This window comes from Ornithorhynchus anatinus, chromosome 17 (assembly GCF_004115215.2).
Source record: "Ornithorhynchus anatinus isolate Pmale09 chromosome 17, mOrnAna1.pri.v4, whole genome shotgun sequence".
NCBI lineage: Eukaryota > Metazoa > Chordata > Mammalia > Monotremata > Ornithorhynchidae > Ornithorhynchus > Ornithorhynchus anatinus.
In genome coordinates this window covers 15,743,098-15,769,006 of record NC_041744.1, presented here as the reverse complement: position 1 = coordinate 15,769,006, position 25,909 = coordinate 15,743,098, and the positions used below count along the sequence as shown (strand labels likewise).

At 48.9% G+C, this 25,909-nt stretch overlaps 2 protein-coding genes across 4 annotated transcripts in view; both read right to left on the bottom strand.

The window, feature by feature from the left end:
• LOC100077979 (C-type lectin domain family 2 member B-like) overlaps positions 1 to 25,909 on the bottom strand; it is a 65,166-nt gene that overhangs the window by 13,050 nt on the left and 26,207 nt on the right. The gene's annotated exons all lie outside the window — the stretch shown is intronic.
• LOC103167308 (C-type lectin domain family 2 member A-like) lies at positions 5,773 to 17,730 on the bottom strand. 3 transcript variants are annotated; one of them, XM_039914427.1, is made up of 4 exons: positions 17,554 to 17,730; positions 10,574 to 10,947; positions 6,754 to 6,857; positions 5,773 to 6,238 (listed from the first exon to the last, which is right to left on the bottom strand). In XM_039914427.1, exons 1-4 carry the CDS (start codon positions 17,573 to 17,575, stop codon positions 6,127 to 6,129), a joined length of 612 nt encoding a protein of 203 aa, XP_039770361.1. In that variant the 5' UTR covers positions 17,576 to 17,730; the 3' UTR covers positions 5,773 to 6,126. The 3 variants fall into 3 exon arrangements, with proteins under 3 accessions (XP_039770361.1, XP_039770362.1, XP_007658971.1); XM_039914428.1 differs by lacking the exon at positions 17,554 to 17,730 and adding an exon at positions 11,378 to 11,470; XM_007660781.3 differs by lacking the exon at positions 17,554 to 17,730 and having other exon boundaries at positions 10,574 to 11,042.

Genomic DNA, 25,909 nt, shown 5'->3' with positions numbered 1-25,909 from the left:
ATAGTTGGTTGAAATGACCCCTTCCCACAAGTAGTTTTTAGAAACTACTTTAAGCTACTACTTTTAAGCTACAGGGGAGAGAAACGTTAAAATAAATAACAGATAAGGAAATTATAGACTATATGGTTATCAGATACCACTCCTATTTACCAACTCTACCTCATTACACACCTTGGAGTGAGAAGAAGCAAAGCCTAGGGGAAAGAGCATCGGCTTGGGAATCAGAGGCCCTACGTTCTAATCCCAGCTCTGCCATTTGTCTTCCGTGTGAACTTGGGCAAGTCACTTAACTTCTTGTGCCTCAGTTACCTCATCTACAAAATGGGGATTAGTCTGTGAGCCCCATATGGGAGATGGACTGTGCACAGCAAGATTAGCCTGTATCTACCCCAGCGCTTAATGCAGTGCCCGGCACACAGTAAGTGCTTAACCAATACCATTTTAAAAAAAATACCATTAAAAAAATTACTGTTGCTGTGATTAGACAAGAATCACATCACATCTGTGGTATCAAAATCATGCCCCCACTGGAAGAGGAGACATTATATTCCATCCCCTCTTAGTTCAAAGAGGAGGCAACTATACATACACTGGTGAAATCTCTATGTTTAGAGATTCTTAGACCCAGTAGTCAGTGATGATGGAGTGAGCCTTACTCTTCTCCCTCCATTCTACCTCCGCAATTGTTTGATTCTTTTGCTGTCTAGCAACTAGTCACCTGTGCTAATACACCTGAATCCCCTGGACACTGGTTATCCCTCAAAAAGTAACCCCTGATTGTCTTCCTACAAACAACGACCTCATTTCATCCATGCCTTTTTCAGTGACTAAGGCCTCCTTTCCTCTTCTCTCACTCCTTTCTGACTTGATCCCTTTATTCATCTAATTTCCCAGGCCCACAGCACTGATGTACATACCTATAATTTATTTATATTAATCTCTCTTCCCCTCTAGACAGTAAGTTCATTGTGCACAGGGAATGTGTCTTACTGTTATACTGTACTTTTCCAAGCGCTTAGTATTGCTACAAAGAGGAGGATGGCCAACTCTTCTTCCATTTTCAAAGACCAGCAGAAGAGGAAGTGGGTTTAAACTGAAGCTTGAGGGATTTAGGTTAGATAGAAAGAACACCTTCTTGACAGTGAGGGTTGTTAGAGCCTGGTGTATCAGCTGTACTGAGTGCTGGAACAGATACACAGTAATCAGTTTGGCCCGAGATCCCGCCCCACACAAGGCTCTCAGCCTTAATTACATGAGATCAGCCTCCAAAGTTAAACAAACAGCCACAGCTGGGATGAATTCCATGAGTTCATCAAAGATGGGAAGTTCTGCCAAGGGCAATAAATGGAGACAATTAATCAAGCACTGAATATATGGCTTGACTCATGTTGGTTGGTGAAGAAGATAGGCAGGAGGGAAACAGGGAATGGTCTTGAAAGGCTTCCTGGAGGTGAAGAAGGGGTAGGAATAAGAGGAGGGGATGAGGAGGGGAAGGGGAAGGTGCAGGGGTGTTAGAGGTAGAAGCACCGTGGCTTAGTGGTAAAAGCCCGGGCTTGGAAGTCAGAGGTCGTGGGTTCTAATCCCAGCTCCGCCACTTGTCAGCTGTGTGACCTTGGACAAGCCACAACTTCTCTGTGCCTCAGTTCCCTCATCTGTAAAATGGGGATGAAGACTGTGAGCCCCATGTGGGACAACCTGATTATCTTGTATCTACCCCAGCGCTTAGATCAGGGCTTGGCCCATACTAAGCGCTTAACAAATACCACCATTATTAGTAGTGTACTACTATTGTACATTAGTAGTAGTAGTACAGTGCTTGCACACAGTAAGCACTCAAAAAATACCATTATTAATAATATAATGATAATCACAGTAATCACCCAATAAATAGGAGTGAATGAACTTGACTGGGAGCCCCATGGGAGACAGGGGTTGTCCCCCAGCGTCTAGAACAGTGCTTGACACCTAGTAAGCGCTGAACAAATACGGTTTGGGTTTTTGAAGGAGAGGATGCAGAAGGGAGGGTCTCTTGCTCAGTTTTCCCGGGAGAAGAGAGAGTCGTGGGGGCGACCGGACCCGAGCTGAGCCCCGGAGCCGCCCCCGTCCCCTACCTGGCTGGGCCCAGGACCCGTCCCCGACACCCATTTCGCCGCCGCCTGCTTTTATTTCGGCTCCATCTCTCGGTTGCGGGTTTCTAATAGTTCGCTCCGCGTCCGCGTACCGTCCCCAGCCGAAAACAGGAGGTGGGGCTTAAGGGGACGGGTGGGGGTGGGCCTAAGGTGTGGGGAGGTGGGCGGGGCTAAGATGAGGTAAGTGGTGGGGGTGGGGTCTAAGGTGGGGAGTGGAGTAGGGGTGGGCCTAAGGTGAGAGGTTGGGGGGTAGGACCTAAGGTGGGGGGCATGGTGGGGGTGGGGTCTAAGGTGGGGGGTTATGGTGGGGTAGGGGGTATGGTGGTGGTGGGGCCTAAAATGGGGGTGGGCCAAAGGTGTGGGGTGGGGGGTGGATTGGGCCTAAGGTGAGGGATGGGGGGGGCCTCCAACTGCCAATCACTTTGTGGGGGGCGATCTCATCTCCTACCTGACCACCACCACCCCCAGAGCCCCTAGATTCCCCGGGGCGGGGGTCCCAGAGGGAGGGGAGAGAAGAGGAGTCTCCCCCGGGCAGATCAGAGATGGGGGGACTCCCGCTGTCAATCAGACCAAGAGAGGGAGGGGTCTCCTCCCCTCCCCACAACCCCCTAAGTACCCGAAGCCCTCCCAAACCCCAGGCGGGGGTCCACGGGGAAGGAAAAGGTGGGTTGAGGAAAGGAGGTCGGGGGGGGGGGAGGTCTCTTCCGGATTCCAAGTGCTTAGTACAGTGCTCTGCACATAGTAAGCGCTCAATAAATACTAATGAATGAATGAATGAATAGAGGAACAGACCACAAATCGCTCTGACTTTCACTTTTGGTTCCCAGAGCGTGCATTCATTCGTGCATTCAGTCGTATTTATTGAGCGCCTACTGTGTGCAAAGCACTGTACTAATCGCTTGGAAGCAGTGTGGCTATGAGAAGCAGCGTGGCTCAGTGGAAAGAGCACGGGCTTTGGAGTCAGAGATCATGGGTTCGAATCCCACTTTCATTCAATAGTATTTATTGAGCGCTTACTATGTGCAGAGCACTGTACTAAGCGCTTGGGATGAACAAGTCGGCAACAGATAGAGACAGTCCCTGCCGTTTGACGGGCTTACAGTCTAATCGGGGGAGACGGACAGACAAGAACAATGGCACTAAACAGCGTCAAGGGGAAGAACATCTCATAAAAACAATGGCAACTAAATAGAATCAAGGCGATGTACAATTCATTAACAAAATAAATAGGGTAACGAAAATATATACAGTTGAGCGGACGGGTACAGTGCTGTGGGGATGGGAAGGGAGAGGTGGAGGAGCAGAGGGAAAAGGGGAAAATGAGGCTTTAGCTGCGGAGAGGTAAAGGGGGGATGGCAGAGGGAGTAGAGGGGGAAGAGGAGCTCAGTCTGGGAAGGCCTCTCGGAGGAGGTGATTTTTAAGTAAGGTTTTGAAGAGGGAAAGAGAATCAGTTTGGCGGAGGTGAGGAGGGAGGGCGTTCCAGGATCGCGGGAGGACGTGACCCAGGGGTCGACGGCGGGATGGGCGAGACCGAGGGACGGCGAGGAGGTGGGCGGCAGAGGAGCGGAGCGTGCGGGGTGGGCGGTAGAAAGAGAGAAGGGAGGAGAGGTAGGAAGGGGCAAGGTGATGGAGAGCCTTGAAGCCTAGAGTGAGGAGTTTTTGTTTGGAGCGGAGGTCGATAGGCAACCACTGGAGTTGTTTAAGAAGGGGAGTGACATGCCCAGATCGTTTCTGCAGGAAGTTGAGCCGGGCAGCGGAGTGAAGAATAGATCGGAGCGGGGCGAGAGAGGAGGAAGGGAGGTCAGAGAGAAGGCTGACACAGTAGTCTAGCCGGGATATAACGAGAGCCCGTAATAGTAAGGTAGCCGTTTGGGTGGAGAGGAAAGGGCGGATCTTGGCGATATTGTAGAGGTGAAACCGGCAGGTCTCGGTAACGGATAGGATGTGTGGGGTGAACGAGAGGGACGAGTCAAGGATGACACCGAGATTGCGGGCCTGCGGGACGGGAAGGATGGTCATGCCATCCACGGTGATGGAGAAGTCTGGGAGCGGACCGGGCTTGGGAGGGAAGATGAGGAGCTCAGTCTTGCTCATGTTGAGTTTTAGGTGGCGGGCCGACATCCAGGTGGAGACGTCCCGGAGGCAGGAGGAGATGCGAGCCTGAAGGGAGGGGGAGAGGACAGGGGCGGAGATGTAGATCTGCGTGTCATCTGCGTAGAGATGGTAGTCAAAGCCGTGAGAGCGGATGAGTTCACCGAGGGAGTGAGTGTAAATGGAGAACAGAAGAGGGCCAAGAACTGACCCTTGAGGAACTCCAACAGTTAAAGGATGGGAGGGGGAGGAGGCTCCAGCGTAGGAGACCGAGAATGATCGGCCAGAGAGGTAAGAGGAGAACCAGGAGAGGACAGAGTCCGTGAAGCCAAGGTGAGATAAGCTGTGTGACTGTGGACAAGTCACTTCACTTCTCTGTGCCTCAGTTACCTCATCTGTAAAATGGGGATTAAGACTGTGAGCCCCACGTGGGACAACCGGATTCTCCTGTGTCTACCCCAGCGCTTAAAACAGTGCTCTGCACATAGTAAGCGCTTAACAAATACCAACATTATTATTATTATTACACTACAACAACAAACAGACACATTCCCCGCTCACAACGAGCTGGCAGTCTAGAGGGGGAGATAGGCATCGATATAAATAAATAAATGACAGATATGTAAGTAAGGGTTGTGGATCTGGGAAGGGGGGGACGAATAAAGGAAGCAAGTCAGGGCGACTCAGACCCGAGTGGGAGTGGAGGAAGAGGTGGGCTTAATCTGGGAAGGCCTCTTGGAGGAGGTGTGCCTTCCATAAGGTCTTGAAGGGGGGCAGAGTAATTGGCGGATTTGAGGAATTTTAGAAAGTTTAGAAATGGTGAAGGAGAAAGTGATGTCTGACCACCAGCAGGCCACGTACTTAATTAGTTTTGGAAGTAGTGGTGAAGGTTTACGCTGAGCCACCCATACTCTCATCTGGTGCTCTGCGGCCAGCCCAGCAGCCCACCGTGCAGGGTGCCAGGTGAGGATGGCAGGTGTTGCCTGGGCTCAATGCCCAGCATTTCTTTGTAATCCTGCTGAGTAGCAGACCCTGATGGGCCCCCATCCATTTTTCAAAAATTCTGTGTGGGTGAAAATGACCTTTGCCCCTAAATGAGTTTACAATGAAGCTGGGGAGACAGGCGTTAAAATAAATCTCAGATAAAGGAGACAATAGACTATTATGATCATTATTACTGTTGTATTTGTTAAGTGCTCACTATGTGCCAGGCACTGTTCTAAGCGCTGGGGTGGATACAAGAAAATCTGTTTGGATGCAGTCTCTGCCCCATGAGGGGCTCACAGTCTCAAACCAGAGTTACAGATGAGGTAAATGAAGCAAAGTGAAGTGACTTGCCCAAAGTCACACAGCAGACACGTGGCAGACTTGGGGTTAGAACCCATGACCTTCTGACTCCCAGGCCTGTGCTCTATCCACTATGCCATGTACCCAAATGTGTTGGGGCTGGTGTTAGGTTACAGATCCAAGTGTGTGGATTATGCAGAACGGAAGATGAACGGGGGGGGGGGGGGGGGGGGGGATGTTTACATAGGGAAAGCTTCTTGGAGGAGAAACCAGAAATGCAGAATTGAAGCCAGAAATTCAGGCAGCCATGGCAACCTGCCCAACTGGCTACATCCCCGCTTCCAGCATTGTGGGGCTCGTCAATGGGGGGCTAAGGGGAAGTTGGGAGAATTATTGGTGAGGGAAGAGGGAGATTTGGGAAATGAATAAAGCTCTCAGACACCATAGGCTCCCCCAGCGAAGAGCTGAGGGAGAAATCCTACTGCTCCTGCTACATGGGAGGAGACGCAAAAGTTGTATTCGCAATGCCTCCTTGCAACCTGAAACACCCTGTCTCTGGGGGCAGAGGAGGCGGATGTTATGCCCCATTCCAGAACCATCCTTCAACGATGTTAAACATCTAATGTTTGGGTGACCTGGAGCAAATCCACTTTTTTTTCACGAGCCATTCATCACTTTTAACGCCTGTGGCATCCAAGTAGGCAAACTCCCCAGTTCCATGGATGGTGAACCTGGAACACAGCACATGATAAGTCAATAGGTGTTGATGGATGGGCTCCTCCCCAGCTGCAGTCCAGGGTCCCCTCCACCTCCTCACTTCTGGAACTGAGGTGATCCAAAATGGTCTCTGGGCTGGGGGGGTGGTGCGGGGTGAGACCCAATGGGCCCAGAGAGGAGAGGTCTCAGCCGCCTCATCTCACACTCACTCCAAGTCTCCAGCCCCTTCCCCGCAGCCCCTACCTAGAAACCCCCTCCTCCTTTGTCCAGCCTGAGGCTCACACACACTGACATCCGAGCGATGAAAGCTAAACTGCTCCCAAACCTGAGAGACACAGTCTGGGCCAACTCCCAGGAGGCAGACTGCCAGACTCTTATCCCAGAGTTTGGAGTTTGAGGGAATCGTTCTCCACTGGTCTCTAACAGCTCTGAGCCTGTGCTAAGGGGCAGATTCACTATTCTGGAAGGCAACTTCAAAGAGCAAACATTTCATTAAGAAAAGTCACCAAAGACAAGACTCAGAACTCACTCGTTGTTGAATGCTGAGTTATCAACCCATTTCCAGCTTGAATCTCCTTCCTTGTTCAGTCCAAACCAGTAGGTAAAACTGCCCACGTGAGTCTTCAGGATTTCCTGCAACAAGCACAGATGGGCCCACATTCCCACCAGTTCTCTTCTTGCCCCATCCCCTCCCCTGATCCATTTTCCATCCCCTCATTTCAGCTCCTGAACTCCCACCTGCTCTGTGGTTAATGCCTATGACTGACAGCTGGCTAGTTTGAGTGACACTAGGATCCTGTGGCTCAGATACAGGGGTCAAAGGTATAGAAACAGAGGGATGTGGAGAGGGACTTGAAGGAAAGGGGAAGGTAAAGACCGCTGAGAGGAAATACAGAAGTAAAGAGGAGGCAGAATTAGGGTGAACTTTTTTTTTATGTTTATGATACTTATTCATTTCTTACTATGTGCCAGGCACTGTACTAAGCTTGTCTTGTCTTATGCTGTGGAGTCTACTCCAACCGGTAGCGACACCATGGACATATCTCTCCCAGAATGCCCCATCTCCATCTGCAATCGTTCCGGTAGTGTGTCGGGAAGACAGGGCAGACCGGAGACCTAACTGTGACCTGGGGTGAAAAGAAAGCCTTGCCATGGAGAAGTCAGGCTTACTGAAAATGCCTTAGAGATTTTGACATGAAACTTTCATTTAAAAGAGAGTCATTCCATTGGAAATGCAAGTAGCTGTGGGGCACCTAATGGGTGAGTGAAGGGAGGGAAGGAAGGGAGAGAGGAACGGAAGAATGGGTGATGGAGAAGGAAGCCTGTCTCTGTCTGACAACTCCTATCAAAGCTATATCCGGTGTCTTATCCCCAAGTCCTCCTACCCAGATCACCCCATCCTGCACTCTTACTTTCATTCAATCATATTTATTGAGTGCTTACTGTGTGCCAAGCTCTGTACTAAGCGCTTGGAAGAATATAATACAACCACGGATACATTCCCTACCCACATTGAGCTCACAGTCTAAGCACACACACACACACACACACACACACACACACACACACGTCTGGGAGTTGAAGCTAGGCCAGTGAGATGTAATGAAGCTATTGTTCATCCTCTGGGACACCAGGGGAGAGGAAACAAACACAGGGCAGAGGTCAGCGTGGTTGGGGAGGACTGGATGAAGGAGGTAAGAATGTGGGGGGGGGGGGGCGGGGGAGGGAGAAGATGGGCAGGAGGGGTCACATCGAACAATGAATATCTTGGTCGCTGCGGGGCACGGGAAGGAGGTGCGAGAGCTCAACAGGAAAGAGGGAATGGTGACTGTCCTGGAGTCCGTGACCTGGAACCATCATGGTGGCGGAGACAGAGACCTTCCAGACTAGCCTGGAGAGCTTCCCTTCCTAATGAAACACCACCGAGCTTGATGAAACATTGTACATGACCTTCCCTCTCTCTCTACCATTCCTTCCTGTCCCAGGTGCCGCCGCCCCCACGCCAAGCGAAGCTGCTGTCCGTAACCAGCTCTGGGCATGACTTGCTGCTGCTTCTTTCTTCATCTCTCCAGCTTGGTTGCCAGTACTTCAGCCCAGACCACACACTCTGCTCCTCTAGTGCCAGCTTGCTCACTGTGTCCCGATCTCATCTAATCTCACCACTGACCCCTTTCCCACATCCTCCCTCTGGCCTGGAACTCCCTCTCCACCCATATACATCAGACTATCACTAGCCCCACCTCCAAAGCATTATTAAGGTCACAGCTCCTCCAAAAGGCCTTTTCCAATTAAGCCCACTTTTCCCAGACTCCCTCTCTGTTCTGGCATCATCTACGCACTTTGGATCTTGTACCCTTTGAGAATTTAATATTCTCTCCACCCTCAGCCCCATGGCAATATGGACAGCAGTGTGGCCTAGTGGAAAGAGTATGGCCCTGGAAATCAGAGAACCTGGGTTTTAATCCTGGCTCTGCCAATTGCTTGCTATGTGACCTAAGCCAAGTAACTTGACTTATCTGTGCCTCAGTTTCCTCTATCTGTAAAATGGAGACTCAATACCTGTTCTCCCTCCTACTTAGACTGTGAGTCAAATTCAGGGCAGGGACTGTGTCTGATCTAGTGTCTGGTCATCTGGTCATGGGTTCGAATCCTGGCTCCACCACTTGTCAGCTGTGTGACTGTGGGCAAGTCACTTCACTTCTCTGGGCCTCAGTTCCCTCATCTGGAAAATGGGGATGAAAGACTGTGAGCCTCATGTGGGACAATCTGATTACCCTGTATCTACCCCAACGCTTAGAACAGTGCTCTGCACATAGTAAGCGCTTAAGAAATACCAACATTATTATTATGATCAGTGCTTAGAACAGTGTTTGACACATAGCGAGCACTTAAATACCATAAAAAATACGTAGTTTATTTATATCGATGTCTGTCTTCCCTGCTAGACCTTAAACTCACTGTGGGCAGGGAATAAGTCTACCGACTGCTGTATTATACTCTCCTATGAGAAGCAGCGTGGCTCAGTGGAAAGAGCACGGGCTTTGGAGTCAGAGGTCATGGGTTCAAATCCCAGCCCGGCCACTTGTCAGCTGTGTGACTTTGGGCAAGTCACTTAACTTCTCGATGCCTCAGTTACCTCATCTGTAAAATGGGGATTAAGACTGTGAACCCCACGTGGGACAACCTGATTCCCCTGTGTCTACCCCAGCGCTTAGAACAGTGCTCGGCACATAGTAAGTGCTTAACAAATACTAAATACTAAGTATTTAGTACAGTGCTCTGCACACAGTAAGCACTCAGTAAATACCAGTCTTCTTCTTTGCTGCTTCCTTATGCTACTCACTCTTCAGGCTCCTCCAATCTCTGCTTCTCCTGTGGTATCTCCCTGGGCATCCATACACAAAACCACCTGGTGCAGCATTTTTTCTTTTTACCAGGTTCATCACCACCACCACCCTGACTCTTTCCCTGCCCTACAGCCCCCTTTCTGGCACTTCCTAATGCCACACATCAGAGGCCAGATTGGCTGGATGGAAGTGGGCAGGAGAAGGATGATAGCAGTCTTCCTCCGAGAGCTCTCCTTTCTCCTTCATCTGGGTCCCTCAGCTTGAAGCAGGGTCTGCAAGCCAGGACAGGAGCTGGAAGTCGTGGCCTTGAGACTAGAGACCTTGAGACTAGATATAAAATTAGAAAGCAGGACCAGGAGTGGAACATAGTTGTGATGTGGGGCAGGACGAACCGCAGGTGAAGAAACTTATGGTGATAGAGATACGAAGTTTAACAGAAAGCCACGGCCGAAGTGACTACAGGAATACAGAAGCAGTGTGGTCTAGGGAAAAGAGTCCAGGCCAAGGAGTCAGATAACCTGGGTTCTAATCCCAGCTCCACCACTTATCTGTTTTATGACCCTGAGCAAGTCACTTCACTTCTCTGTACTTCAGTTTCCTCATCTGTAAAATAGGGTTCTCCATCTCAGTTGGACTCTGAAACCCCTTTAGGACAGAGCTGTGTATAATCCACCTATCGGGTACCTACTTAGTTCAGTCTTGTGACCTGTAGTAAATGCTTAACAAATACCATTATTATTTTTATTATTATTATTATTACTACAAGCAGTCGAGTAAGTTGAGGGGAGACCTGGATCAGGGAAGCTTTCAAATACCTTCAAGGGGAAAGTGTTAGGGAGAGAAGGGGGAAGCTTAGTCATTCACCTACAGAGAATGTCATCAGTCAGGAAATAAAGCCCAGAGATCACCACACTGGCGAGTGAGAACTAGAAGGAAATCTCTGTTATGGGTGCAATTCTCCCCCGAGACAATGAGCAAAACAAACGGAGCCAGTTGCCTTACCATTTGCTGGGGGGTCATCATGGCAAGAATAGCCCCGTCCACTTCACAAGACGTGTTGCTCTCTTTCCAGTCCGCAGTTCCAGCAGAAAAAGAGAAGCATGTCCCCAGTACTTCCAACCAATTCAGTGAACATTCAACTTTACTTCCAGTTGGAGTTGGAGATGGAGGTGGAGTCGGAGTGGGAGCGAGAGTGAGAGTCGGAGTGGGAGTCAGAGGGGGAGTCAGAGTGGGAGTTGGAGTGAGAGTCGGAGTGAGTGTTAGAGAGGGAGTCAGAGGGAGAGCTGGAGTGAGAGTCGGAGTGAGAGTCAGAGGGGGAGTCAGAGCGGGGGTCAGAGTGGTTCTAGAAGGCCTAGATCGAGCTGGGGTTCTCCTCCCTGAAACAGAGACAGTAACACATGGGGAAAGGCTGAGAGGAGGAGGGGGACTGAATCCCTCAGTGACATGGGAAGGGTCTTCACCACAGTCCTGGGGGAACCAGTTTATGATTTAGTGGTTAGAGCAGGGGCCTGGGAGTCAGAAGGTCCTGAGTTCTAATCCTGGCTCTGCCACTTATCTGCTGTATGACCTTCCCCAAATCGCTTAACTTTTCCATGCCTCAATTCCCTCGTCTGAAAATGAGGATTAAGACTGCGAATCCTATGTGGGCCAGGGACTGTGACCGACCAGATTATCTTGTATCTACCCCAGTGCTCAGAACAGTGCCTGGCACACTGAAAGCACTTAACAAATACCATTATGATTATTATTATTGTTCTTACTATTATTATTATTATTTTTCAACTGGTATGCTCTAGAGATATGGACCCCAGACGACCGGCAGATGGTTATGAGTGGCTTTGCAGATGCAATGTGGTGCTGTGACCTGAAAATAAGGCTGAAGAAAACAGAAGTCAAAAACCTATCTACACCACAAATGAACCCCAAACTGTTTCAGCCTTTTCTTCCTCCAATTGCTGTTGCTCTGAGCATATAATATATGGTATAATAATAATAATGATAATAATTATGGTATTTGTTTATGCTTACTATGTGCCAAGCACCGTTCTAAGCGCTGGAGTAGATGCAAGGCAATCAGGTTGTCCCCACATGGGGCTCGTGGTCTCGATCCCCATTTTACAGATGATGTAACTGAAGTATAGAGAAGTTAAGGGACTCACCCAAAGTCACACAGCTGACAAGTGACGGAGCAGGGACTAGAACCCACGACCACTCCCAAGCCCAGGTGTAACTTCACTGTAAATAATAGCAATGCTAATAATTGGAAGCTCATTGTGGGTAGGGGGCTTGTCTGCTAATTCCATTGCATTGAACTCTCCCAAGCACTTAGTAGAGTGCCCTGCTCAGAGTATGTGCTCAATAAATACCACCAATTGATTGACCGGAGATAAGGGCTATAGAGTGACATCCTGGACTGATCTGCTCACACGGGTCTGTCTCACTATGATCTTGCATTTCTTTTTGCTTCCAGGACACAGGATGCTCCACTGACCTCTCAAGCTCAATATGCTGAACCCTCATATTCAGTTTGTCCCCATATCTGGTCCATGCAACCTTGGCAGCCTGCCTAAAATCCACTCTTTCCTCTCCATCCAAATGGCTACCAGATTGCTCCGAGTACTTATCATTTGTCAGCTGTGTGACTGTGGGCGTCACTTAACTTCTCTGTGCCTCAGTGACCTCATCTGTAAAATGGGGATTAACTGTGAGCCTCACATGGGACAACCTGATTACCCTGTATCTACCCCAGCGCTTAGAACAGTGCTCTGCACATAGTAAGTGCTTAACAAATACCAACATTATTATTATTATTATCTCTCACCTTCATTACAGCATCAGTCTTCTTGCTGACCTCTCTGCCTCTTATCTCTCCCCATTCCAGTCCATACTTCACAACACTGCCCAGATCATTTTCCTACAGAAATGTTCAGTCCATGTTTCTCCACTCCTTGAGAATGTCAAACAAAAACTCCTCACCATCATCTTTAAAGAATTCCATCACCTTGCCCCCTCCTAACTTACCTTGCTGATTTCCTACTACAGTCCAGGCAACACACTTTGCTCGATTGCCAACCTACTCACTGTACCTCAGTCTTGTCAATCTCATCTATCTTGCTCCTGGCCTAGAATGCCCTCCCTCTTCATATCTGACAGACGATAGTCTCCCCACTTTCAAAGCCTTATAAAAGAGCATCTCCGCTAAAGAGGCCTTCTTCGACTGTATCCCCATTTCCTCTTCTCCCACTCCCTTATGAGTTCCTTCAGCTCCACAACACTTATGTACATATCCATAGTTTATTTACATTAATGTCTGTCTCCCCCTTTAGACTATAAGCTCATTATGGTCAGGGAATGCGTCTTCCAACTCCGCTATATTGTACTTTCTTAAGTACCTAGTACAGCTCTACAGAGAACACACAGTACACACAGTAAGCACTCAGTAAATATGATTGATTTTGTAAATCGAACTCTGTGTCTTCCCTCCAAAATCCACTCCTCCATCTGACTGGTACCTGCAGCAACCCCACCATTCTCCTTTTTTGGCATTATTTTTCATTCCTGTCTTTCTTATAGGGTCGGTTAAATGCTCACTATGTGTCAAGTAATAATAATAATAATGTTAATAATGTTGGTATTTGTTAAGCGCTTACTATGTGCCGAGCACTGTTCTAAGCGCTGGGGTAGACATAGGGGAATCCTAAGCACTGGGCTAGACACAGCTTATCAGGCCAGACACAGTCTCTGTCCCACACGGAGCTCTCAGTCAAAAAGGGGAGGGAGAACAGGTATTTTTTCATCCTTGTTTTACTGATGAGGGAACTATGGCTAGAGAAATTAAGTGACTTGCCTATGGTCACACAGCAAGCAAGTGGCAATTCTCATACCCAGGCTACTGCTAAATCTCATTGCTTTCTCCTCCACCCCATTTCCCAGATCCTCCCTTTCTTCGCTGTCCATACAGCTACTATCCTGGTTCAGAGCTCACCGTTAGCCTGACTTAACTACAGAATCAGCCTTTTCATTGGTCTCCTTGTCTCCAGCCTCCCCCTTCTCCACAGCATTTCACCCTGCTGCCTAGATCATCTTTGCATCCTCGTATCTATCTCTGAAAGACTGAACGCCTGAATTAGAGGGGCAGGGGCAGAAGGACCAGCTATAGCTTCTACATCTCCCCTTCTCCTCTCCCCAGCCCCCGGTTACCGACTGTGGGATAGCTTCAAGCTGAACTCTGTCCCCATCACTCCGACCCTCTCCCTTTGCTCTATCCCCCTTCCCGCCCCACCGCACTTTTGTATATATGTACATATTTTATACTTATAATTCTATTTTTTTAGTAATGATGTGTATATATCTATAGTTCTATTTATTAAAAAATGATGCTGCCGATGCCTGTTTACTTGTTTTAATGTCTGTCTCCCCCCTTCTAGACTGTGAGCCTGTGGTGGGCGGGGATTGTCTCTATTTGTTGCCGAACTGAACTTTCTAAGCACTTAGTACAGTGCTCTGCCCACAATAAATGCTCAATAAATACGATTGACTGAATGAATGAATGAACTCTGGCAGGGTTTCCTCTTGCTCTATCCCTTCCCTCCACCCTACATTCCTGCCTGAAGCGCACCAGCTCTCTAGCGGATGACCGTCAGATGGCAGAGTCTGCAGGAGCGAGACAAGAGAAAACGAGCAGTGAGGACCAGACCGCGGAGTGCAGGCAGTGAGGATCCAGTTGGTGGTGGAGACGAGACCCTTGACCCAAAGGGACAGCCCAGTGGAACATGAGGGTCCTCCCGCAACACATGTTGAATCGGACCCTTTGAGCCTCTGGTGGACTCAAGCCCACCGTAGAATGCTGGGATTCAAGGCGGAAGACCAGATCCAAGGGGGAGAGTCCTCCTGGGTCCCCATCCAGGTGGTGGCCCCAGGCCAGGGTATGGTCACAGCAGGGCAGACTGTGGATCCCAGACAGGATGAGTGCTTAGCAGCATGTTCTAGTGGAAAGGGCATGGGCATGGGCTTGGGAGTCAAAAGACCTGGATTCTGCTACTTACCTGCTGTGTGACCATAGACAAATAACTTCTCTGGGCCTCCATTTCCTCATCTGTAAAATGGAGATTCAACACCCGTTCTTCCTCCTACTTAGACTGGAGCCCCAAGTAGGACAGGGTCTGTTTCTGACCTGATTATCTTGTATCTACCTTGGAATTTAGAACAGTGCTTGACTCATGGTATGGGCTTAACAAATACCATAATTATTATTACAGTGTGATGGACTTGGGAGGACTCATCCTCTGAGAGAGTCCCCCCAACACCCTGCTAGGCAGGCTGCTAGCTTGGATAATAATAATAATAGTAGTAACCACGGTGTTTGTTAAGCGCTTACTATGCGCCAGACACTGTTCTAAGCGCTGGGGTGCATACAAGATAATCGGGTTGTCCCACATGGGGCTCACAGTCTTAATCCCCATTTTACAGATGATATAACTGAGGCACAGAGAAGTTAAGGGACTTGCCCCAAGTCACACAGCTGACAAGTGATGGAGCAGGGATTAGAACCCATGGCCTCTGATTCCCAATCTGGGCTCTTTCCACTAAATCCAAGATGACTGCCTGGCCAACAACACACACACACACACACACACACACACACCATGGGATGGCAGGGGTACCTCCCTTCTGGAAGCAAGGCGGTCCCCAGGGTGCCAGACAGCTATCCTGGCAGTAACCCTCCAACCCGAACGGAGGGATGGGACTTGAAGGATTTGAACAAACAGGATCATTATCACCCTCTAATGAGACCCTCTAGCCTGGGATCAGCAGCATCACATCAGGTCAGGGGAGGAAACTCTGCAGCAGAGGTCTTGCGGTGTTTATCCAGATGAGGCAAGAGGAGGAAGGGCTGGGCCAGGAGGTGAATTGGAGTAGCCGCAGCTGGTCATAGCCTTGGGGACATGCAGCCCACGAGCTCCTTGGGGCTCATTCTCGGGGGGCAGCCCAATGGGGGTGCCCATGGGACCCAGCGATCCTCGAGGTCGATGGCCCCAGGCCCCTCACAAACATCATAGAACTGAGTCCACTGTGTAACACAGTGTAACAAGAGAAAATTGAGCTGGGACCATTTGGGCCTTGGGGGGCAGGACCAAGCATCCAGTCAACCAACCGATCAATAAATGGTACTTATTGAACGCTTCTGTGTGCCGAGCACCGTACTAACAGCAAGGCCTAGTGGATAGAGCATGGGTCTGGGAGGCTGGAGGACCTGGGTTCTAATCCCAGCTCTGCCTCATGTGTGCTGTGTGACCTTGGGCAAATCACTTAACATCTCTGTGCCTCAATTACATCATCTGTAAAATGGAGATTAAGATCATGAGCCCTTTGTGAAGAACTGGGTCCAACCTGATTAGCTTGTCTCTACCCCAGAACTTAGTAGAGAGCCTGGAACATAGTAAATGCTAACAAATGCCATTTTTCAATAAAGAAGAAAAAAACTTCCTGGAGTCCTTCAGGACATCTCTACTTGGACGTCCTCGCACCACCTCAAACTCAACAGGTCCAAGACAGAGCTCCTTATCTTCCCTCCCAAACCCTATCCCCTCCCGAATTTTCCCATCACTGTAAACTGCACAACCATCTTTCCTGTCTCACAAGCCCGTAACCTTGGGGTTATCCTTGCCTCGGCTCTCTCATTCATCCCACATATCCAATCTGTCACCAAATCCTGTCGGTCTCACCTTGGCAATATCTCCAAGCTCCTCCCTTTCCTCTCCATCCAAACCACTACCACATTGGTACAATCATTCATCCTATCCCAACTGGATGACTGCATCAGCCTCCTTTCTGACCTCTCAATCTCCCGTCTCTCCCCAACCTCAGTCCCTACTTCACTCCACGGCCCAGATTTTCTTTCTACAGAAACGTTCAGGGCACGTCACCCGCTTCCTCAAAAATCTCCAGTGGTTGCCTATCCATCTCCGTATCAAACAAAAACTCCTCACTATTGGCTTTAGAGCTCTCCATCACCTTGCCTCCTCCTACCTCACCTCCCTTCTCTCCTTCTATATCTTAGCCCACACACTCCACCCCTCTGGTGCTAACCTTCTCACTGTCCCTCGATCTTGCCTGTCTCGCCACCGAGCCGGGGCCCACGTCCTACCTCTGGCCTGGAATGCCTTCCCTCCTCAAATCCGCCAATCACTCTTTCGCCCTTCAAAGCCCTACTGAAGGCCTACCTCCTCCAGGAGTCCTCCCCTAAGGACTAAGCCCCGCTTTTCCTCAGCTCCCCTTCCCTTCCACGTCACCACGACTCGCTCCCTTTGCTCTTCCCCCTCTCCCCGCCCCAGCGCAATTATGTTTATATGTATATATCTATAATTCTCTTTATTTACACTGATGCCCGTTTACTTGTATTGTTGTCTGCCTCTCCACCTCTAGACTGTGAGTCCGTTGTGTGCAGGGATTGTTTCTTTTTATTGCTGTACTGTATTTTCCAAGCACTTAGTACAGTGCTTTGCACACAGTAAGCACTCAATAAATAAGATTGAATGAAAGAATGAACCCAGTGCAGCATCTCTGGCAAGTTTTAGTGAACCAACTCATCACCCATAACTGCTTAGTTTCACATCAATAACTGCTCAGGGTGGAGTAGGGTTGGGGTGGGAAAGAGGATGATGGAGAAGAAATACGGACCCCAGTGCTGAACCTACCTGCCCTGAGTGATCAGAGGGACTGAGAAGGAGAACTGAGGCCTGGGGGTGGGGGGACTGGGCCTTTAAGCACTCAGTTTTCTGGGTATGGCTACAAACCCCTGCCCCACTGTGGCTCTGAAGGGAAAGGGAATGTCAGCGATCCAAAGTGTGGGCTGCTGGGAGAATCCTTACTGATGCCAGGACCGGCTGTCTCACGGGGCAGATGGAGGAGGATAGGACTGGCACAGGACTAGACCAGTCTTAAACAGGGGACATGAGGAACTCGGTCAGTGGCTCACTTACCTCGCTTATTTCCCAAAGTCATACCCAGGACAATCCCCAGAATCAAAGCCAAGGCTATTTTCCCTGCAATGAGACCGATAGTCTGGTTTCTCGACAGGGACCAGCCACCTGAAAAACACACATGAAGAAATGCCCCCAGGTTACCCTAGATAAGTGATATCAATCCATCAGTGGTTTTTACTGAGCACTTATTTGTGCAGAGCACTGTACTAACCACTCAAGAGAGTAAAATAGAATAGAGTTGGTGGACACAATCCCTGTCCTCAAGAAACGTACAATATCAACTCCTTTATCTTTTACTAATATCCCAGTATACCTTTTTGAATAGGCATTGAAGTGGTTTGAAATGAACAGCACAGAGAAGCAGCATGGCTTAATGGAAAGACTGCAGGTCTGGAGGTCGAGACCTGGGTCCCAATCGGGTCTGCTACTAGCCTGCTGGGTTACCTTGGTCAGGTCACTTAACATCTCTGGCCCTCATTTTTCTCATCTGTAAAATAGGAATCCAACACCTGTTCTCCCTCCCCTAAGACTATGAGCCCCATGTGGGTTAGGGTCAGGGTCTTATACGATCTCTAATCTACCACAGAGCTTAGTACAGCACCTAGTTCATAGTAAGTACTTAGCAAATACCACAACAAAACAATACTACTAAAATCACCCCACTGCTGGTGGCAGGAGTGAGATTATATTCTGCCTGCCCTTAGTTCATAGGTACATCAGTGAAATCTCTATGTTTAGGGATTCTTAGACCCGTTAGTCAGTGATGATGCAGTGAGCCTTCTCTTCTCCCTTTATTTTGCTTCTACAATTGTCTGATTCTTCTGCTGCCTAGCAACTATTCCCCTGTGCCAGTCGGCCTGAATCCTCTTGACATAGGCTACCCCTCAAAAATTAACCCCTGCTTGTCTTCCTAAGGGCCTCATTTTCTCCATGTATGGTATGGTGACTTCCCCACTGTGGGAATTGAGAAAATATTACCGACAGGGGTGGACGAGACCCAGAGTACAGGAAAAAAGGGATGAGGAGGGAGACAAGGCCAAGCAGCAGGGGAAAGTAGTCAGACATTTCACCCTACCTCAGAGAATGAGAGAGAGAGAGAGACAGGAGGGACAGAGAGGGCAAGTCCAGCACTATACAACCAACAGTGCCATGCCCACCTCATCAAACTTCCCAGCCAGACCAAGTGGCCAAACTAGGTTGGGTGGGCTCCCACCAAGGACCAATCATCATCAATAATATGTACTGAAAGCTATAGTGTGCTGAGCACCTCTTTCCCCTAATGACCTGGCTGCAAACTTCAACAAACTGAAACCATCAGGAGTGATCTCCCTTAAATCTCCTGCTCCTCTTCAATCCCCACTGCTCCTTCTATGCTCTTTGACTTTCCCTATATTCCCCGCAGGTACTCAAGATGAAATCTTTCACCTCCTCTCTAAATCCACCCCCTGAATCTGATCCCATGTCTTCATACCTTTTTAAAACACCCGCTCTCTCCTTTCTTCCCTCTTTGCCATCTTCAACTATTCACTGTCCAATAGCATCTTCCCTACTTATTTCAAACATGCTTATGTCTCCTTTATCCTAAAAAACTTTCCCTTGACCCCACGACTCCCTCTAGTTACTGCCCCATCTCTCTATCAATTCTTTCCAGACTTCTTGAGAGAGCTATTTATATTTGTCTCCACTTCCTCTCCTCCAATTCTCTCCTTGATCCCCTCCAACCTGGCTTCCACCCCCTTCACTCCACAGAAGCAGCTCTCTCTATAGTAACCAGTGACCTTCACTCCACAAAAACAGCTCTCTCTTAGGCAGTGACCTTCTTCTCTCCAAATCAGATGGCCTCTTCTCTATCTTAATCCTCCTAGTCCTCTCAGCCACCTTCGACACCCCATTCTTCTTGAAACTTTATCAAGCCTTGACTTCACTGACACTGTCCTCTCTTGGTTCATCTCCTATCTCTCTGATCGTGCCTTCTATCTCTTCTGCTGGCTCCTCCTCTGCTTCCCATCCCCTAAACGTAGGGATCCCTCAAGGTTCAGTTCTAGGCTCCCCAGTGTTCTCCATCTATACCCTCTCCTTTGGAGAACTCATTCACTTCCAAGGCTTCAATTACCATCTCTACGCAGATGTTTCCCAAATCTACACAGCCAGCCCAAGAGCACATAGTAAGCACCTCAATAAATGCCATTGGATACCATTTTAAAATGGAAGGTAAAGACCGATCTTACAGACAGTTTAATTTCAAATGTATAATTGGTCAAATGACATTAAAAGGACCCTAGTTTCTCAGACTTATGAGTTACAAAAGCTCTTGTGGCCACACCTGGGCAGATGATGGCTCCGGTTAAAGAGGTCATTTTCACTTTAAAAAAGCTGTCGATTTTTTTTAAGCAATGTGTGTCAAGGTTCCTTATCCAGGACCTTGATTATGCCTGTTTGTATCACTGCTTTAACAAATTAAAATAGGAGTGGATCAAAATGGAAAATAGGGAAAAGAGATGCCATTTGTTCACTTTTGCCTTGCATTTTACTGATTATTATGAGAGGTAACTCAGCAGAACTATGGGAGTTAAGTTGCTAATGATATGTAGCTGAAAAAAATCTACTTATGAGGAAAATTATTAGTTTTTCATTTTTAAGGGATTTGAAAACTAACAGATCACCCTAGCCCTAATTGCCAGAGGTCTTGCTAAATTTTCACAGATGGGTTTTAAGCTCTAGGCACTTAATGCTAACCTGCAGTACAGTTCGACTCGATTTGCCTGTATCCAGCCCAGCACTTAGTACGATGCCTGCCACGTAGGAAGCTCTAACAAATACCATAATTATTATTATTATTATTATTATGAAAAAAGACATGGTCTTTGACCCTAACGTGGGGGGAGACAGGCATCCATAAAATATTATTCAAAGGGTATGGAGTATAGGGAAGAAATGGAGATTCCAGTAGAGAGTGTAAAAAGGTGAATAAATAAATACTATTTGTCAAATCCTGTTCAGACTACTTCATCAGTACCCTCAGTGATTTTGCTGCCTCCAGCCTCTCCCCTCTCCATCACATACTTTACTCTGTTGCCCAGATCATTTTTCTGAGGAAAAACAAATTCTTCCTACCTCTACCCCCTCCTTGGAAACATCCAATGGTTGCCCATCCAACTCCACTTTGGGCAGAAACTCTTGATAGGCAGCTTCAAGACATTTAATTCTTTCTCTCCCCCTTAGTAATCCTCACTCCTCCTCAACTACAACCCAGTCTACACACTTTGCTCCCCTATCACCAACCAACATACTGTGCCTCAATCTCTTCTCACCATCGACCCCTTGCTCATAACCCACTTCCTGCCTGGTACTCTCTCCCCTTTCACGTCTGATGACTATCTTATTCCTATCTTCAAAGTCCTACTAAAATCACATCTCCTCCAGGAAGCCTTCCCTAGCTATCCTCTCACCTCCCTATTCTATTTTCCCTCATCTAACCACACAAATCCTCACACTTTAAGCACTTTGATACTCACCTCCTCACCCTAACCGAGCACGTATGTACATATTCTTATACTCTGTTGCTTCCCCTATCTATATTTTATTTTACTGTAGGATTCCTCCTCTCAGTAGTAAATTCCTTGAGGGCAGGAATCATGTCTATTTCTTCCAAATACTTTTCCAAGTGCTCTGTACACAGTAAGTGCTCAATACCATTGATTAATTGATCATTAAGAACTATAAGTAGCTCTTGGAATGTCATGATTTGTGGTGGTGCAAGTTAATCGTGAAAGGCTTCCTGGAGGAGGTGGAGCTTTTAGGGGTCTTTGAAGACAGAGAGGTCTATGGCCCTGTGGATTTGAAGCTGTGAAGGTGTTCAGGGTCAACAGAAAGGGCAGGAGCAAAGGGTTTGGAGATGAAAGAGTCAGGAATGAGGCACTGTGAGAAAAGTTTCTTGGGAAGAGAATCTGCCCCTTCTACAGATGGGAAAACTGAGACCCAGAACCAGCACCCAGATCCTCTGCCTGTTCAAAAATCCCAACCTTCTTCAAGACTGGAACTGCACCTTGGAGCAGCTCAGAGAAACTCCAACCGTAAATCCTTCAGCATCAATGTCCAAAACATCATCTCTGCCTGGCATTTAACATCCAAACTTGGACAAACACCCGCTCCTAGTTCCCTTAGCTCACCAAAGACTGGCCAGGAATGGATAATAGAGACATCGAATCAGACACTGGATAGATAAGGGAAATAGTGTTGCCCTTGGAGGAGAGAGATTCATGTATGGATTGGGAAGGAGGAAAGGTGACAGGAAGGGGAGTAGTTCTGGAGGCTTCCTGGAGGAGGTGGTCAAGCTTAGCAGCTGGGCAGGGAGGAAGAGGCAGCTGGTGAGCGGGCAGGAGACGGAGGGTGACGAAGATGATAGTGATGGGGGGTGGGCAGGGGAGAAGGAGCTTTCGGTAAGTTTCTGTGAGAAGGGAAACGCTGACTGGGCACAGCCCTGGGGCAGCTTCCAACCGAGGGTCTTCCTTCTCCTCCCGCCCATGCCCCATCCCCAGCCCCTACCTGGCTGGGACCCGAACCAGGTCCCGCGCCCCATTCTCGCCGCCCGTCTTCGGTTTATTCTGCTCCTCCTGATCCTTCCCTCATCTTCAACTCTCCCTTTCCCTGCTTGGCACCCCCGGCATCCCCGCCTCTAACTCTGCCCACGGCGGGGCTACAGCCTCAGGCCCCGCCTCCCGCTCCATCATCCTCTGTCCCAGCTATTCCCCATCTTCCCCCCACCTCCGTTCCCTGGGGCTCCCCATCCCTCCGCCACCCCTCCCCAAGGTCCCAGGTGTTCACCCTCCCCATCATCCGTAACTGTTCCCCCTCCAGGCCCCAGACTGCCCCCTCCCCCCCTGCCGCCCGAAAAGGTCCCTGGTCCCAGCTGTTCACCAGGACCTTGTGTCTCTCACCATTGGCCCCGTGCATATGCCCTCCCTCCAGGGCAGGGTCCATTTATTAATAATAATTAATAATAATTTTGGTATCTCTAAGTGCTTACTATGTGCCAGGCATTATACTAAGCAGTGGGGTGGATACAAGCAAATTGGGTTGGACACAGTCCCTGTTCCACTTGGGGCTCACAGTCTCAGTCCCTATTTTACAGACATGGTATCTGAGGCTCAGAGAAGTGAAGGGCCTTGCCCAAGGTCACCCAGCATACAAGAGGCGGATCCGGGATTAGATCCCATGACGTCCTGACTCCCAGGCCTGTCCTCAATCCACTATGCCATGCTGCTTCCCATTTCTACTAACTTGACCGTAATCTCCTAAACAGAGCAAACGCTCACAGTAAATAGTATTGATTGAAAGGGCAGAAAAGAGTCACCACCAAGAAACTGGAAGGTCCACGGGGTAAGCATGGGCTGGAGTGGGACCAGACCATCCATCCCGTTCGTTTACCCCGCATGCGCAGGGCCGCAGACGAGGCTCGGGCAGCGCAGAAACCCGCAGAGAGAGCTCTCTGCTACTCCCACACATTTCCCTTTTTTTAAGTCCATTGCAGGTTTCGTCCCTTGACTTTAGTTTACCGAGGAACAGCTCCACCCCAGAAGGGGCTCTTCCGCCCCTGCTGAATGCTTTATAGATGCCTCCAGCCCTGCACTGGCTTCTTCAGCTGTTTTTTGTTGTTGTTGTTGTTGTTGTTTTTTCTCCCACTCCATTCATGTCTAGGAGATTTGACAAGGTTTGTCCCGCAAATGTTCTAGACAAGCCACATAGAATAAGGTTTTGAGGGGAGATCTGAAGGCGTTGTGGAGGAAAAGGTTGTGTGGAATTTAGTGAAATCCAATTTTCTCAACTCATCATGCCCCACTTAGCCTCCATACCCAAACAACCCTCCCTTGATGACCAATAGACGTTCTCAACACCACCCTCTCTACTAAACTCAACTCATTCCCCCCATCCCTTCGTCGATCTCGTACCACTAACTCACAGCCAAGGATCACCTGCTCAGTCCACCCCCACTTCGCTCCTGTGTGCGAACTTGCAGAGCGCTGCTGGTGGAAATCTAAATATCAGGCTTTCTCCACTTCAAGTTTATCCCTGCATGCTTGAACTCTGCCCTCTCCTCTGCCCGGCAAAACTATTTCTCCACCCTTATTTCTCCACCGACGCCCATCACCCTTGTCAATTGCTCCAGTGATTTAACTCCCTCCTCAGGGCCCCTGTCCCCCCCACTTCCCCAACCTTTGCCCCCAGGGACCTGACCATCTACCTTATTAAGAAAATTGACACCATCAGGTGTGAGCTCCCTAAAATCCCCGCCTCCCATTCATTCATTCATTCAATAGTACATATTGAGCGCTTCCTATGTGCAGAGCACTGTACTAAGTGCTTGGAATGTACAATTCAGCACCAGACAGAGACAATCCCTGCCCAACCCAATGACGGGCTCACAGTCTAAATGGGGGAGACAAACAGCAAAGCAAAACAGAACAGAACAAGACAACATCATCAAGATAAATAGGATCAAGGAGATATACACCTGATTAACAAAATAAATAGGGTAATAAATAATATATACAAATGAGCACAGTGCTGAGGGGAGGGGAAGGGGGAAGAAGAGAGGGCAGGGGGAGGGGAGAGGGAGCAGAGAGAAAGGGGCTGGGCTCAGTCTGGGGAGGCCTCCTGGAGGAGGAGAGCTCTCAGTAGGGTTTTGAAGAGGGGAAGAGTGTTAGTTTGGTGGATGTGAGGAGGGAGGGCATTCCAGGACAGTGGTAGGACGTGGGCCAGGAGTTGATGGTGGGATAGGCATGAATGGGGGACAGTGAGGAGGTGAGCGGCAGAGGAGCGGAGTGTATGGGTTGTCTCCCTCCTCAACCCCCACGCCACGCTCCCCAACCATTCAGGCCCCCTTTTCAACTCTCCCATCCTTCCCAGCAGTATCTCTAGAGGGGATCTCCTGCCTTTTCTCAAAAGCCACCCCCTTTACCTGCACATCTGAACCCAATCCTTCACATCTATCAAAACACTTGCCCCCTCCTTTCTTCTCTCCCTAACAGCCATCTTCAACCCTTTGCTCTCCCATGGCTTCTTCCCTACAGTTTTCAAGCATGCCCAAGTCTCCCCTATCTGAAAAAAACCCTCCCTTGATCTCATGGTTCCCTCCACCTATTGCCCCATCTCTCTCCTACCATACCTCCCCAAACTTCTTGTCTCAAATTCCTCTCCTCCAGTGATCTCCTTGACCCCCTTCAATCTGTCTTCCCTCCCCTTCACTCCACAGAAACCGCTCTCTCAAAGGTCACCAATGATCTCCTTTCTAAATCCGAAGGCCTCTACTCCACCTTCATCCTTCTCGACCTCTCAGCTGCCTTCATCACTTTGGACCTTACCCTTCTCCTGGAAACATTACCCAACCTTGGTTTCACTGACTCTTTCCTTTTCTGGTTCCCCTCTTACCTCTCTGGCTGTTCATTCTCAGTCTTCTTCACAGGCTCCGCCTCTGTCTCCCACCCGCTAACTGTGGGGGTCCCTTAAGGCTAGTTCTGGGTCCCCTTCCATTCTCCATCTACACCCACTCCTTTGGAGAGCTTTTTCACTCCCACTTCTATGAGGCTGATTCTCAAATCTACATCTCCATCTACATTTGGAGAAGCAGCGTGGCTCAGTGAAAAGAGCATGGGCTTTGGAGTCAGGGCTCATGAGTTCGAATCCCAGCTCTACCACTTGTCGGCTGTGTGACTGTGGGCAAGTCACTTAACTTCTCTGTGCCTCAGTTCCCTCATCTGTAAAATGGGGATTAAGACCGTGAGCCCCACGTGGGACAACCTGATTCCCCTATGTCTACCCCAGCGCTTAGAACAGTGCTCGGCACATAGTAAGCGCTTAACAAATACCAACATTATTATTATTATTATCTCCAACCCTGATCTCTCTCCAACTCTGGAGTCTCGCACTTCTTGCTTTTAAGACATCCCTACTTGGCTGTCCTTCTGTCACCTCAAACCTAACATGTCCAAAACAGAGCTCTTCATCTTCCTCCCCAAACTAATTTTCCTCCTGATTTTCATCACTGCAGCACCATCCTTCCCGTCTCAAAAGCCCGTAACCTTAACATTATTCTCGACTCCTCTCCGTCATTCAACCCGCATATTCAATCCATAACTAAACCCCGCCGGTCCTACCTTCAAAACATCGCTAAAATATGCCCTTTCCTCTCTATCCAAACTGCTATCATGTTAATACAATCACTCATTCTATCCTGCCTGGATTACTGCATCAGCCTCCTTGCTGACCTCCCAGCCTCCTGTCCCTTCCCACTCCAGTCTATAGTTCACTCTGCTGCCTGGATCATTTGTCTAAAGAAATGTTCAGGACATGTCAC

Coding starts and splice junctions, on each gene's coding strand:
- LOC103167308 (XM_039914427.1), bottom strand. CDS start 17,575: ATGACTTTGGGAAATAAGCGAG. Junction 10,948..17,553: donor GACTTTGGGAAATAAGCGAG/GTAAGTGAGCCA, acceptor TCTCTGTTTCAG/GGAGGAGAACCCCAGCTCGA. Junction 6,239..6,753: donor AACTCAGCATTCAACAACGA/GTGAGTTCTGAG, acceptor GCTGTGTTCCAG/GTTCACCATCCATGGAACTG.